The sequence below is a fragment of the Oncorhynchus nerka genome, linkage group LG15, assembly GCF_034236695.1.
Source record: "Oncorhynchus nerka isolate Pitt River linkage group LG15, Oner_Uvic_2.0, whole genome shotgun sequence".
Classification (NCBI taxonomy): domain Eukaryota; kingdom Metazoa; phylum Chordata; class Actinopteri; order Salmoniformes; family Salmonidae; genus Oncorhynchus; species Oncorhynchus nerka.
In genome coordinates this window covers 65,005,193-65,021,334 of record NC_088410.1, presented here as the reverse complement: position 1 = coordinate 65,021,334, position 16,142 = coordinate 65,005,193, and the positions used below count along the sequence as shown (strand labels likewise).

Here is a 16,142-nt window from a genome sequence, read left to right as displayed (position 1 = left end):
GATTTTACTGAGTTACAGTTCTTATAAGGAAATCTGTCAATTTATATAGATTCAATAGGCCCTAATCTATGGACTTCACATGAATGGGAATACAGATATGCATCGGTTGGTTACAGATACCTTTAAAAAAAAAGGTAGGGGAATAGATCAGAAAAACAGTCAATGTCTGGTGTCAACACCATTTACGTCATGCAGCACAACATCTTCTTCGCATAAAGTTGATCAGGCTGTTGATTGTGGAAGATTGTCCCACTCTTCTTCAATGGCTGTGCAAAGTCCCTGGATATTGGCAGGAACTGGAACATGCTGTCGTACATGTCAATCCAGAGCATCCTAAACATGCTCATTTCTGGTGAGTATGCAGGCCATGGAAGAACTGGAAATGTTTAGCTTCCAAGAATGGTTTACAGATCCTTGCGACATGGGGCCGTGAATTATCATGCTGAAACATGAGGTGATGGCGGCAAATGAATGGCACGACAATGGGCCCCAGGATCTTGTCAAATTTCCATCGATAAAATGCAATTGTGTTTGTTGTCCATAGATTATGCCTGCCCATACCATAACTCCACCACCACGGGGTGCCTGCCCATACTATAACTCCACCACCACGGAGCACTCTGTTCACAATGTTGACATCAGAAAACCGCTCGCCCACACGTCTGCCATCTGCCGGGTACAGTTGAAACCGGGATTAATCCGTGAAGACCACACTTAAACCAGCGTGCCAGTGGCCATCGAAGGTGAAAATTTGCCCACAATGCCAAACTGCAGTCATGTCAAGACCCTGGTGAGGATAACAAGCACGCAGATGAGCTTCCCTGAGACAGTTTCTGACAGCTTATGCAAAACTTATTTGGTCGTGCAAACCCACAGTTTATTCAGCCTTCTGGATGGCTGGTCTCAGACAATCCCACAGGTGAAGAAGCCGGATGTGGATGTCCTGGGCTGGCATGGTTACACGGGATCTGCGGTTGTGAGGCCGGTTGGACGTACTGCCAAATTCTCTAAAACAACGTTGGAGGTGGCTTATGGTAGAGAAATTAACATTAAATTATCTGGCAACAGCTCTAGTGGACATTCCTGCAGTCAGCATACCAATTGCACTCTCCTTCAAAACTTGAGACCTCTGTGGCATTGTGTTGTGTGACAAAACTGCACATTTTAGAGTGGCCTTTTATTGTCCCCAGCACAAGGTGTACCTGTGTAGTGATCATGCTGTTTAATTGGTTTCTTGATATCCCACACCTGTCAGGTAGACAGATTATCTTGGCAAATGAGAATTGCTCACTAACAAGGATGTTAACACATTTTCACACAACATTTTAGAGAAACAAGCTTTTTGTGCATATGGAAAATGTTAGGGATCTTTTATTTTAGCTCAGGAAACATGGGATCAACACTTTACATGTTGCGTTTATATTTTTGTTCAGTATAGTTATAGACAAATTGATTAACAAATAGCCTACCTAATATCGGAAACGATATGCAGAAAAATAAGAATATTCTGTTTTTTCATGGTTCAGCAGTGGCGGTTGGTGCCGTTTAAGGCATTTTTAAGGCATTTTTTTATTGTTTTTATGAGCATGGCCTATTACAGCATATTGGATGACTGTCATTCATATTCCATTTACCCGGCTTAATGTAACATCGATAGGCTTAGGCTACTAGATGATACTCTAATTTCCCCTATACCCATCATGAGGTTGCTACAACCTAGCCTATGAATGAATGTTTACAACGTAGATCAAGAGAAATTTGAGTAATCAAGGTGGCAGACAGTGACACATTCACATTGCACACTTTCCTGCATCTAGCTGATCTAGGGTGTAGTCATTAGTCCAACAGTTGCAAACAAGAATTTATAATGAACAAATGCAGGTATGTTTATCTCCGTTCCATAATTCCTTCTCGCAGCTACTCGCTCTCCTACTCTCACCTCTTCCATTCGCTTGTGGGCTTCAGTGCACAACAAATACATCAGCTATCTGTGACCAGGTGAAAAAAACCTTTCCAAGCCAAACCTTCACATCATAACCGCTACACACACAGCCTACATTGTTGTCACCATATTAGCAGACGTCATACCCAACATAGCTACTAGAACTAAATCATTATTAAACCCGCTACAATCATGCAGTACAGTGTACAGTCAGCAAGCAGATTAGCAGTTACACCGGCAGGCCCCGGTGGCAATAAATTATTAAAACCAAAAGCTACCAGAGTTGTATTTTTTCCACTTTCACTTAGCCAGCTAGCTAACATAGCATCCCTCTCGGTTTGAGCCAGGTGTTTGAGCAAGCTAAACTAGCTAGCTGTATTTGCAAACTAAGTGAAGCTCTCTCTCGCTTCTTCAATCTAGTTTTCCACTGTGTTACCCTACAGAGTACTGTTGTTGAGGCTACTGTTTCAATTATTTGGTGAAGTGAATATATTTAGCATAGTTTTATCTAAAAGGGATAACTTGAATGTTTTATATTAGACATTTTATGAAATTCACTGAAAAGGATGGTCCTCCCCTTCATCCTCTGAGGAGCTTCCCCTGAGATACAGGGACACTCAGGAGTGGGATATCAAAGGTGCATGTAAGGGCCCTATAAAATATATATATATATTTTTTTTTTCCTAAATTGTTTTCTCTGTTTAGTTTTCCAGGTATCTGTTTTCCTGTTTTTCGCTCTCAAAAATCACACTTTTTTAAATAGAAAAACCACTAAATTGGATGTTCCAAGTCCATAACAATGGTTAAACTGGAGACCACTTGAGGTCTGGTAAAAAAATATATACAGTGGGGCAAAAAAGTATTTAGTCAGCCACCAATTGTGCAAGTTCTCCCACTTAAAAAGATGAGGCCTGTAATTTTCATCATAGGTACACTTCAACTATGACAGACAAAATGAGGGGAAAAAACTTTTATACTGATAACAAGTTCAAACAGGTGCCATTAATACAGGTAACGAGTGGAGGACAGAGGACCTCTTAAAGAAGAAGTTACAGGTCTGTGAGAGCCAGAAATCTTGCTTGTTTGTAGGTGACCAAATACTTACTTTCCACCATAATTTGCAAATAAATTCATTAAAAATCCTACAATGTGATTTTCTGGATTTTTTTTCTTATTTTGTCTATCATAGTTGAAGTGTACCTATGATGAAAATTACAAATTAAAATCATATTTTTAAGTGGGAGAACTTGCACAGTGGTGGCTGACCGAATACTTTTTTGCCCGACTGTATATATATATTTTGGGTGAAGTTACCCTTTAATTCCAGTGCTTACCTAGCAAGAGGCTATTGTTTAACCGTGTTTTTGTAGCGCACATGTGATGGTAGAGTTAAATACCCACTGGTTTGATGCAAATAATCATGATATCATTCTGCCAGGTAAGCATAGGCTACTTTGTACAGTAGTTAACATTTACATCAAGAAGGTTTTTGGGAATACCTTTCCATCTACCAGAAGACTTTTCATTTGCATCATCCCTAAAGGCTACACAAAGTGTATGCGCACCGCACATACAGATGGGGATTTCTCATTGCCTCTTCAGAAAGATGCAGGAAATACAAACCACTGATGAATTCTGTTCAGGTCTCACGATAAACTTGGACAAATTAATAAATGTTCAATACTTTTAGTTGATTCCCTACTAAATTCAATACATTTTTAAATATTGTTGAATTCCTTTTCATGTCTGGATTCCTTGATTCTGTCCGTGTTCTCCGTATCGCATATTTTATAGGGCCCTAATGCATGTAAACAGTTTATCCTGAGCAAGACCTTAACCGGGATATGAGCTATTATTCAGAATACTGTGTGCATGTAAACGTGGTCATTGTGAAATGGCCACTGTTCCATGTAGCATTGAAATCATCCATCATTTTAAATTGACATGAATATTCTATGCAGCTAGTACAATGAAAAAAAGTACAACTAACATTGCTTTCCCATTTTAAGCATAGGCCCATATGCATTAGAAATACTGTGTTTTGGCAGCAAAGTCTTCCTCAAATTCTAAATGTTCTAGTGGAAAATATCATTAGTGTCTCCACACCACACACACACACACACACAAGACTTCCTGGAGACTCCTTCCTGGAGACAGGCCTTACCTTTAACTACAGGCTTCATGTCCTGTGATGTGGACGCCGAGTCAGCAAGAGACGACAGCCCTGTCATGGAGATGTCCATCTTCTCAATCTTCACAGACACCAGCACCTGGGCCGGTATCTCCTCCTCCATGGGCTCCTCATTCACAGAGACCTGATGACCAGGGTCTACTTTCACAGTTTGTGTATGAAGTGCTGGCGGGGCCTCTGTAGTGAGAGATGATGTGGAAGTGATTGGCCCCTTCTGGAAAAAGTGACTGAGGATGGAGCCATTCTTCTTGGGGCCCCTGGTCTGTCTGTGTGTTTTACACTTGACAGTAGAGGCTGGGGTCTTCGGGGATAATGGAGGCGAGTCGAAATGAGCTTTTGACAACTTCTGCCTGGGATAAGCAGGCGGGAGAAAAGAACATTAGAACTTTAGTGTGAGACTGAAGAAATACAATGAGTTGGTCACAACAGAGGAACAAGAGGACAGAGCTGACAAATCCTCCAGGTCTAAGTAGTCTGATAAAATGCATGGACTATTCCACACAGATATGCACACCAACCAAAAATGACACACACACAGGGACAGTGAAACAAACGCTCACTAAATTACTAAACAAAAACAGGCGCATGCAGACTCTCTAGAGAAGGAAAGGTTTGGGGCCCACTGGAAATAGGAGTGGGTTATCTGCCAATAAATGCTGCTGACAGTAATGTGAGCCCCTTGACGTAAACTGCACATGTCCAATTATCTCGCACTTTCTTGCGGAGCGAGAACGAGTCAGCCAGTTGGCCACAATCTTGGAAATGTGGAAAGCAAACAAATAGAGCTGGTAGCTGCAGAGCCATTACTGGGCCATAAAGTGGAATCAATGAGGTGTGCAATGCTCTGCTTTCCATATTGAAACCCTTTTATTTGTCTTCGCTCTGAGCATTAGAGCAGGTTACAGCACACGCAAGGCAGCCAGCACCTTCACAGCACACACCATGCGGTGTAGGAAAGGCCATAAAACTCCCACTCGGACAGGTGCTCAGCTGCTCCCAGTACCTTAGCCCCTGCCTCTATTAGTAAATATAAAGCCACAGGTAATATTATGCACATCCAGTCTAAATGAAATGCACTTAATGAAGAGGTGGCGGTCTGGTGGGCAGTAATATTTGACATGTATCTACAGTATACTGTATATGCTCACTCCTTCAAATGCTCTCATGTCATCGGAAAAACACATCTAGTGGCAGTAACACTATCACGTAAAGCAGCCAGGGTATCAGGAGGGCATCTTGTGCTTTGAGGAGCCGAAGGCTCCACTCTCAGTGTTCACCCTCTATTATATTCTAATGAATAAAAACATTTTAAAGCTAATTTCCTGCAATTCTACACATTCTGCAATGACTTATGCCATGTTAATAATGATACCGGAGTGAGAGTGTCTAACAAAATCAATGGAGGCTCCGTGAAGATCAGGGCCCCTGGGCACATGCTCTGCATGCCCCGGGCTGTATTCAGCCATGATTACTACAAGTTTAGATAACTGGCTAGACTAACTTCGCAATCTAAAAAGTATTAGTTGACATGGCCAAGTAAGTGAATGGCAATGACTGACATAACAAGAGAAAAACTGCTGATGCACAACCAAATTTCGAAATTGCACTTTGTGTATACTACTATTCTAACAGGAAATTAAGAGCCTGACTGGACATGTCACGCGATCCACCAATAACACTGACATTTCTTTGGTTTCATGGAAAAATTCCAACATTTAGCCTAGGCTCATTTTTAAAAATTTAACCAGGTAGGCAAGTTGAGAACAAGTTCTCATTTACAATTGCGACCTGGCCAAGATAAAGCAAAGCAGTTTGACACATACATCAACATAGAGTTCCACCTGGAGTAAAACAAACATACAGTCAATAATACAGTAGAAAAATAAGTCTACATACAATGTGAGCAAGTGAGGTGAAATAAGGGAGGTAAAGGCAAAAAAAAGGCCATGGTGGCGAAGTAAATACAATATAGCAAGTAAAACACTGGAATGGTAGATTTGCAGTGGAAGAATGTGCAAAGTAGAGATAGAAATAATGGGGTGCAAAGGAGCAAAATAAATAAATAAATACAGTAGGGGGAGAGTTGTTAGTTGTTTGGGCTAAATTATAGATGGGCTATGTACAGGTGCAGTAATCTGTGAGCTGCTCTGACAGATGGTGCTTAAAGCTAGTGAGAGAGATAAGTGTTTCCAGTTTCAAAGATTTTTGTAGTTCGTTCCAGTCATTGGCAGCAGAGAACTGGAAGGAGAGGCGGCCAAAAGAAGAATTGGTATTGGGGGTGACCAGAGATATACCTGCTGGAGCGCGTGCTACAGGTGGGTGCTGCTATGGTGACCAGCGAGCTGAGATAAGGGGGGACTTTACCTAGCAGGGTCTTGTAGATGACCTGGAGCCAGTGGGTTTGGCGACGAGTATGAAGCGAGGGCCAGCCAACGAGAGCGTACAGGTCGCAGTGGTGGGTAGTATATGGGGCTTTGGTGACAAAACGGATGGCAATGTGATAGACTGCATTCAATTTATTGAGTAGGGTATTGGAGGCTATTATAAGGCTAAGTATAAATACACACACGCAAACATTGTTTTTTCTAATGATATTAGATTGTTCATTTACCCCTTTAAACCAAAGCAGTAGTGTTTATGTTTAAAAAGTATTGATTACCATGTAAGTTTCACTAATACTAAGCCCACCATGACTTGGTAGGTAGCAGATCAGTCAGAATTAAAAGAAGTCCCACCCTTATTCAATAGCCTCTGTAGAAATGCCTCTACACAAACTGCACACACACACTGCATGCACACACTGCATGCTCCACCTAACCTCATTGCAAGCAATCTTTATGGAGATCATCAAAATGCCAATACTTGGGTTATGGGAGTCGATACAAGAGCAAGCCACAAAACAAATAATAAGCATAGACTAAATGGGTGCCTTTGTCATTCTTGTATGGCTTCTCTCATTCCAGCATTGGCACGGAGTCAGGAGTCAAACTTTGTAAATACTGCATATGACCAACCTGAATCTCACCTGGGTTGCCTCACTCAGATCCACTTAGTTACACCCATCCTGCATCTGCTGGACAAAACCCTGGAAGAGTCTGGGCTTTGTCATAATAAACAGCGCACCTCAGAGGGACATTGACTGACTGCCTATTGCCTTCTAATCGGAGTTACATCATAGACCTTTCCTCCACTATTCCATACATCACCCAGTAGGAACATCATTAGCCACAATTTTCAGAGGTTGAAAGATGCTGAGGTTAATCTGCCAACATAGAGAATAGTGTAGTTAATAAAACATTAAATAATCTATTCTCTTTGTGCTTGAGGACTTTTCATAGATTCTAAATTAAGACAGGAAATGGAATAGATTGGAGTTAACTATATCTGTAATTAGATGAGAGAACCAATGAGTTATCTGTGTTATTGGCACAGTGGGCAGCAGTGATGCGCACCACAAGCACACACACATCTATGTACCTCCATGGCCTTTAGGGAAGAGTGTCGATGTACTGCTTCCCCTACACGAGGTGTGATTTGGTATGTGTTGAGCCCAGGTCACGGAGGAAGGGATGACTTGGAGATAATCTAAGCCTACATGACAGTTTGAACTGATTGCCTGCCTGATTTACTATTCAGAGGCACAGAGCGCAGTTCCATTGTGAATAACAACGAAGAGAGGAGACCCATGGTTTGAGGCAGGAATAACCAGTTTCCCAGAGGAAAGGGCATCCTGATAGTTACTAAGAATCCAGGAGATCTGCTCCCTAAACAGGCTGTCACCAGCCACACACAGCGACCATTTACATTAAAAACAACATCCATATAGGGAGGGAAATACATTACTCTAAAGGCCAAAGGAAAGTATTCGATGCTGCTTGGTTTCTTGTCATTTTGTTGACACAACGCTATGCAACTGTCCAAACACAAAGTGGTAGAGAAATGGTCATAACAGCGGGCGTTAGAAAAAAAGAGTGATAATAAATAGCAGGCCAGGCCAGAAGCCCCCCCAAAGGTGAGCGGGGGTCAGCGGCAGGCCGGGGAGAGAGGCCAGGATTTTGGGAGCTCATTGATCATGGATGAGCAGACCTGAAGTCACCAGAGGACCGGATAGAGTCAATACAGCCTCCTTAAAGCCGAGAGTCTAATTGCATTTCAACTGTCCCAGGATATTGATTCTAAAGTTGCCAGGCAGCTTCCTGCACACAGAGGAGAAAATGTTACCTACGACAAATAGCATCTCAAGCCCAAAGTATCAAAATAGCTCATAGTTTGCTTTTAGGGTCAGATACTTATGGCCTGCTATCAAGTATCTAGCCTAATAACAACTTATTAAATAACTACATGATCAGTTAGGTAGGCTACTCAGCAAAATGAACACATTTCAGAAAGGACAAAAAGTAGATGAGAGTCAAGACATACAGTACAAAGCAAGGACTATGCTATTTGATTGCATCTCAGACAGCAGGGAAATGAACAAATGGGTACTCTGTAAACATCCTGCTTTCTGAGGGTCCAGTCCCCCGTGGTGGTGTACCTCTCTTTCACATGCTCCCTGCTAGACAAACAGGAAATTAAAGGACAGAGGAGAGGGCAGCCACATAAGCCACTCTCTCCAAACCCCGATGGCCATCTGAAATTCCTCGGTTGTAAATTAGAGCTTTCTGAGGGATGACGCCATTCAGATGATTGACGTGAGTGAGCAGCATGGTTTAAACATTGATAACAGCAGCACCGTGAGATCAAGTCTGCTGCCTGCAGCCTCAAATCCTGCCTGGGCAAAAATATGATGTTTTATGCTCACTCATAAAATACTCATAAAACAGTGGACATATTTACTGGAAACATCCATGTGTGGAATTACTACAGAAGTGCAAATATATTTTATGTGATTGACTCAATATCATGCCATGGACATAGTCTTGTTGACAACAGCATTGCATTGTAGTAAATAGGAAATAATGCAATGCAAAAAAGAATATAGCTCAGGTACATTAAATAGAAATCCCCATTTGATTATAAAGGGAAATCCACAATTTAGAGGTGTATTAGTAGCAGGTAAGTAGTAAGATGTTAGATAAAAATGGTTTAAATGTTGTTCACCAGAGGGCAAATTAAAATCTAGTCAATAACAGTGGCATCCCCTGACATGCATTCCTAATCTTTCACATTCATTTTTGTTTCCTGGTATTTTTATGATGTAAGCTCAAAACAACCTTAGCTTTTTTATGCTTACATCCTCTTCTGTGTTTGTGTTTGAGGGTATGTTTTTGGTGTACTGTAGTAAATATCCCTTCTGTCGTTTTCATTACTCCATTACTGCCATTCCCAAGGCCAAAGTATACACAACATTGAATTGACTTGCTCTAACAGTGTTTCCTGCTACTATGGAGGGAAAAGGACATTGTTATCATTCCTTCCATTTTATCCTCAGGATTATCATTCTGAAATGACAACATTTAAAATGGCATCTCCAAACGTGTATTAAAAGGCAGTCCTCAAAACCAGTGTTTCCCCAAAGTCGGTCCTGGGGCCCCTCTGGGTGCACTTTTTGGTTTAAGCCCTAGTACTACGTAGCTGAATAAAATAACAAACTCATCATTAAGCTTTATTTGAATCAGCTGTGTAGTGCTAGGGCAAAAACCAAAACGTGCACCCACGGGGGCCCCAGGACCGAGTTTGGGAAACCCTGCTCAAAACAGCACTTTTGAATGGTTTTGTATACTGACTGTATAAATCATTAGGAACACCTTCTTAAATTTTGAGTTGCGCCCCCTTTTGCCCTCAGAACAGCCTCAATTTGTCAGGGTATGGACTGGACTCTACAAGGTGTTGAAAGCATTCCACAGGGATGCTGGCCCATGTTGTCTCCAATGCTTCCCATAGTTGTGTCAAGTTGGCTGGATGTCCTTTGGTTGGTGGAACATCGCCAGGTATGTTTGTCATGGAAAGTTCCTAATGTTTTGTGCACTCAGTCTATATAAGTAATACACATGTATTTGCAAATAATATGCACTTTCAAGACTTTGATTAACATTTTTCTACAGAGAAAGGAACCTGCCAGCTGGGCTTATGGTATCAGGTATACCCTCAGCCTTCAAACACTGAGCTTGGTGGCTTTTTCAAAATATACATTTTTGTGGTTTCTCTATAATGAATTGGCATTTCATCTGTCATATAGGTAGGCACAGATGTGCTGTAGGGTGTCTAGTTGCCTGAGGAGATGCCTCTATGTAATATAAGAATGAGAAATAGGCTAGATACAGTATGTTTACATTTTTCTACCGGCATATCATATAATTATTTCATGCAATACAGGTACCTTGCAGTTTGAAAGTTTGTGACCAGGTCATCCAGTATCCGGTTGTTTCTTAGGTCCTGTTCTGTTGTAGGCTAAAATAGAGAAAAATACATGCCTGCCTGATTTTGACATATGGAAAGCTTAAACAGATTCAATTAAAAAGACTGCTTAATTGTCACAACGATGCAATGCATTCAGTACCATCAGGGATCATACTTACTGAATTACACACTGGACATTGCAACTTGTAGGACATAAATTTTCTTATGCACAAAGAGCAGACTGTAAATAGAAATGTACATAATCAGGTGTGATTATACTGTATTGTTAATTAAGAGACAAGTGGTGCCATCTACACACCAGGCTATAGCTATAACATGGTCTTGAAAACTAACGCTGGATAGTTTGTCTGGGGACTATATCCGGTTAACTTACAGTTGTGAGAGCATTTTGTCATCACTGCGATACTCAGGAAATCAAAGCAAATGGGACATCGAAGAAGGGTATCAACATTCTGCATACAGAAAGAATAGTGTCAGTTTGTTGTTCACACTACTGGGTTAGCTAGCTGGCTATTATGCATCATGTTTTAAAAGGCAAAACAATAAAAGCAAGTTAGTTAGCTAACTTGCTGTCTGACAAATATTCTGTACTAACTAACGTTAGCTTGCTATCATGGAGTGTGGGCTATTTTGCGAAAATAGTAATTGTAAGAAGTAGCTACTGTAGCTCGATGACGTCGCCGTTAGCTTGTCAATGGGGGAGTTTTGAACTAGCACTTACTTTGAGGCAAGTCAGATTTGGTGGTAAATCCGCTTCATTAAAATTGGCCATGGTGATAGTTCTCTATAAACAGTGGTTAGAAGAACGCATTTAGAAAGAAACTGTGGCTACTAGCTATGTTTCATTGTATAATACCGCGCAGATTTATTTTCATACCAAATGCCCCCTTCCGGGAGGATCATGTCAATTCCTGTCTCGGTTTGCTCTTCGTGACCAATGGGCACACATAAATGTACCGGTTGGGTGGAGTAGCTCGCAAACGTTTGGCCCGTTATTTTATACCACTGTCATTAGACAGAGAAAAGTTGCTATTGGTTTGACCACTGCTCCTGCCTGTACTTGTCTTGACTTCATGCATGGTTACTTATCTGTAAAGTGCTTGTCATCCAAATACTTGATATACAGAAGGTTTATGTTCCTATGGTTTGCTTCAGAAATTCCACATTACTAGAATGGAAGATAAGCCTCCTCTGTCCCATAGATATCCTATTAAATTACTAACGGGGCTAATTCATACAAGCCTTAAAAGTTTCAGAATAGAAATATCAGCCATATTGGTTTGCCAAGAGGCACATAAAGGACTCTCAGACCATGAGAAACAAGATTATCTGGTCTGATGAAACCAAGATTGAACTCTTTGGCCTGAATGCCAATCGTCACGTCTGGAGGAAACCTGGCACCATCCCTACGGAGAAGCATGGTGGTGGCAGCAACATTCTGTGGGGATATTTTTCAGCAGCAGGGACTGGGAGACTAGTCAGGATCGAGGGAAAGATGAACAGAGCAAAGTACAGAGAGATCCTTGATGTAAACCTGCTCCAGAGTGCTCAGGACCTCAGACTGGGGTGAAGGTCCACCTTCCAACAGGACAATGACCCTAAGCATACAGCCAAGACAACGCAGGAGTGGCTTTGAGACAGGTCTCTGAATGTCCTTGAGTGGCCCAGATAGAGCCCGGACTTGAATCCGATCAAACGTCTCTGGAGAGACCTGAAAATAACAGTGCAGCGACACTCCCCATCCAACCTGACAGAGCTTGAGGGGATTTGCAGAGAAGAATGGGAGAAACTCCCCAAATACATGTGTGACAAGCTTGTAGCGTCATACCCAAGAAGACTCAAGGCTGTAATCGCTGCCAAGGGAGCTTCAACAAAGTACTGAGTAAAGGGTCTTTATACTTATGTGTGGTATTTCATTTAAAAAAAAAGTTTTTATACATTTGCAAACATTTCTTAACCTGTTTTTGCTTTGTTATTATTGGGTATTGTGTGTAGATTGATGAGGGAAATTGAAAACGATGTAATACATTTTAGAATTAGGCTGTAGCGTAACAAATTGTGCTAAAAGTCAAGAGGTCCAAATACTTTTAGAATGCACTGTATTTAATCTGTTACATGTGTCAAGTCTTGAAATGAAATCAGAGATAAACAAATGCACGTGGCATAATACAGTGGCAAGAACAAGTATGTGACACCCTTGGAATTATCTGGATTTCTACATAAATTGGTCAAAAAAATGTGATCTGATCTTCCTCTAAGTCACAACAATAGACAAACTCAGTCTACTTGAACCTTTCTTGTCTATATTGAATACTTCATTTAAACATTCACAGTGTAGGTTGGAAAAAGTATGTGAACCCCTAGGCTAATTACTAATTGTTGACTTGCATAAAGCTGGAAAGGGTTACTGTCACGACTTCCGCCGAAGTCGGTTCCTCTCCTTGTTCAGGCGGCGTTTGGCGGTCGACGTCACCGGTTCGGCGGTCGACGTCACCGGCGTTCGGCGGTCGACGTCACCGGCTTTCTAGCCATCGCCAATCCACCTTTCATTTTTCCATTTGTCTTGTCTTGTTTTCCTACACACCTGGTTTCAATTCCCTCAGTAGTTAGAATTGTATATAACCCTCTGTTCCCCCCCATGTCTGTGTGTGGAATTGTTTTGTGTATGTGCACACTAGACTGGTTTGCGCTGGGTTATGTCAACCCATATTGTGTTTAGTGTTCTTAGTGCCGTGTGTTTTGTTCGCCGAAATAAAAGGCTCCTTTGGCTACCCAACTTCTGCTCTCCTGCACCTGACTCCCTTACTGTCACGCCCTGGTCGAAGTATTTTGTGTTTCTTTATTTATTTGGTCAGGCCAGGGTGTGGCATGGGTTTTTGTATGTGGTGTGTAATTATGTTAGTGGGATTGTAGCTTAGTGGGGTGTTCTAAGGAAAGTCTATGGCTGTCTGAAGTGGTTCTCAATCAGAGGCAGGTGTTTATCGTTGTCTCTGATTGGGAACCATATTTAGGCAGCCATATTCTTTGGTTGTATTGTGGGTGATTGTCCTTAGTGTCTTGATGTCCTTTTTCTGTGTTAGTTTGCACCAGTATAGGCTGTTTCGGTTTTCTTTACGTTTATTGTTTTTGTAGTATTGTATTTAGATTCGTGTTACGTTTGTTTATTAAAACATGGATCGTAATATACACGCTGCATTTTGGTCCGACTCTCCTTCACCATTAGAAAACCGTTACAGAATCACCCACCACAAACGGACCAAGCAGCGTGTCAACAGGCAGGAGCAGCCCAAAGAGGAGATGCATAAGAGGGATTTCTGGACATGGGAGGAGATCCTTGACGGGAGAGGACCCTGGGCTAAACCAGGGGAGTGTAGCCACCCAAAGGTGCAACAGGAGAAGAGGCAACAGAGGCAGCAACAGCAGGAGCAGCAGCAGCTACAGTGGGAGAGGTTGCACCACCTGGAGAAATGGACATGGGAGGAGGAACTAGACGGTAAAGGACCCTGGGATCAGCCTGGAGATTATTGTCGCCCCAAAGCCGAGCTGGAGGCAGCAAAAGCAGAGAGGCGGCATTATGAGGAGCTAGCACGGCAGAGCGGATGGAAGCCCGGGAATCAGCCCCAAAATTTCTTGGGGGGTGGCTCACAGGGAGTATGGCTACGCTAGGTAGGAGACCTACGCTAACTTCCTGTGGTTACCGGGGGGCTAGAGAGACCGGGCAGGCACCGTGTTATGCAGTGGTGCGCACGGTGTCCCCAGTGCGGGTGCATAGCCCGGTGCGGTATATTCCAGCTCCGCGTATCGGCCGGGCTAGATTGAGCGTCGAGCCAAATGCCATGAAGCCGGCTCTACGCATCTGGTCCCCAGTGCGTCTCCTTGGGCCGGCTTACATGGCACCAGCCTTGCGCTCGGTGTCTCCGGTTCGCCTGCATAGCCCAGTGCGGGCTATTCCACCTCGCCGCACTGGCAGGGCGACCGAGAGTATTCAACCAGGTAAGGTTGGGCAGGCTCGGTGCTCAAGAGCTCCAGTGCGCCTGCACGGTCCGGTCTATCCAGTACCACCTCCACACCCCAGTCCTCCGGTAGCAGCTCCCCGCACCAGGCTTCCTGTGCGTGTCCTCGATCCAGTACCACCAGTTCCAGCACCACGCACCAGGCCTTCAGTGCGCCTCGCCTGTTCAGCGCAGCCAGAGCCTGTCTCCTCTCCTGCGCTGCCGGAGTCTCCCGCCTGTTTAGCGCAGCCAGAGCCTTCCTCCTCTACAGCGCTGCCGGAGCCTCCCGCCTGTTCAGCGCAGCCAGAGCCTGTCTCCTCTCCTGCGCTGCCGGAGTCTCCCGCCTGTTTAGCGCAGCCAGAGCCTGTCTCCTCTCCTGCGCTGCCCGAGCCTCCCGCCTGTTCAGCGCAGCCAGAGCCTGTCTCCTCTCCTGCGCTGTCGGAGCCTTTCTCCTCTCCTGCGCTGCCGGAGTCGCCAGTCTGCCCAGCGCCACCAGTCAGCCAGGATCCGCCAGTCAGCCAGGATCCGCCAGTCAGCCAGGATCCGCCAGTCGGCCAGGATCTGCCAGTCAGCCAGACTCTTCCAGATCTGCCAGTCAGCCAGACTCTTCCAGATCTGCCAGTCAGCCAGACTCTTCCAGATCTGCCAGTCAACCAGACTCTTCCAGATCTGCCAGGATCTGCCAGTCAGCCAGGATCTTCCAGATGTGCCAGTCGGCCAGGATCTGCCAGTAGCACCAGTCAGCCAGGATCTGCCAGTCAGCCAGGATCTGCTGAGACCACCAGCCAGCCAGGATCTGGTAGATCTATCTACATGCCTGAGCTTCCTCTCACTCCCGAGCTTCCTCTCACTCCCGAGCTTCCTCTCACTCCCGAGCTTCCTCTCACTCCCGAGCTTCCTCTCACTCCCGAGCTTTCTCTCACTCCCGAGCTGCCTCAGTCCCGAGCTGTCCTTCAGTCCCGATCTGCTCCTCAGTCCAGTGGGGTTCTGGGTGAGGACTACTAGGCCATGGTCGGCGGCGAGGGTGGACTATCCAGGGACGCGAGGAGAGGGGACTAAGACATTAATTGAGTGGGGTCCACGTCCCGCGCCGGAACCGCCACCATGGACAGACGCCCACCCGGACCCTCCCTATTTGTTTTGAGGTGCGTTCGGGAGTCCGCACCTTAGGGGGGGGGGGTTCTGTCACGCCCTGGTCGAAATATTTTGTGTTTCTTTATTTATTTGGTCAGGCCAGGGTGTGGCATGGGTTTTTGTATGTGGTGTGTAATTATGTTAGTGGGATTGTAGCTTAGTGGGGTGTTCTAGGAAAGTCTATGGCTGTCTGAAGTGGTTCTCAATCAGAGGCAGGTGTTTATCGTTGTCTCTGATTGGGAACCATATTTAGGCAGCCATATTCTTTGGTTGTATTGTGGGTGATTGTCCTTAGTGTCTTGATGTCCTTTTTCTGTGTTAGTTTGCACCAGTATAGGCTGTTTCGGTTTTCTTTACGTTTATTGTTTTTGTAGTATTGTATTTAGATTTGTGTTACGTTTGTTTATTAAAACATGGATCGTAATATACACGCTGCATTTTGGTCCGACTCTCCTTCACCATTAGAAAACCGTTACACTTACAGCCAGTTACGCATACCTAACAGTTACAAAAGTATCTCTAA

General features: G+C 43.8%; 1 protein-coding gene across 7 annotated transcripts in view; it reads right to left on the bottom strand.

The window, feature by feature from the left end:
* rad18 (RAD18 E3 ubiquitin protein ligase) overlaps nucleotides 1-11,415 on the bottom strand; it is a 71,643-nt gene extending 60,228 nt beyond the window's left edge. For 4 of the 7 annotated variants that reach the window (XM_029683234.2, XM_029683233.2, XM_065001802.1 and 1 more), the window contains exons 1-5: nucleotides 11,215-11,409; nucleotides 10,867-10,945; nucleotides 10,652-10,713; nucleotides 10,453-10,523; nucleotides 4,107-4,483 (exon numbers count right to left, since the gene is read on the bottom strand). In XM_029683234.2, the coding sequence (XP_029539094.2) occupies nucleotides 4,107-4,483; nucleotides 10,453-10,523; nucleotides 10,652-10,713; nucleotides 10,867-10,945; nucleotides 11,215-11,265 (640 nt within the window). In that variant the 5' untranslated portion in view covers nucleotides 11,266-11,409. Of the gene's footprint in view, nucleotides 1-4,106; nucleotides 4,484-10,452; nucleotides 10,524-10,651; nucleotides 10,714-10,866; nucleotides 10,946-11,214 lie in introns of all 7 variants that reach the window. The other 3 variants (XM_029683236.2, XM_029683232.2, XM_029683231.2) reach the window with 2 other exon arrangements.
* Between the last annotated feature and the right edge of the window lie 4,727 nt (nucleotides 11,416-16,142).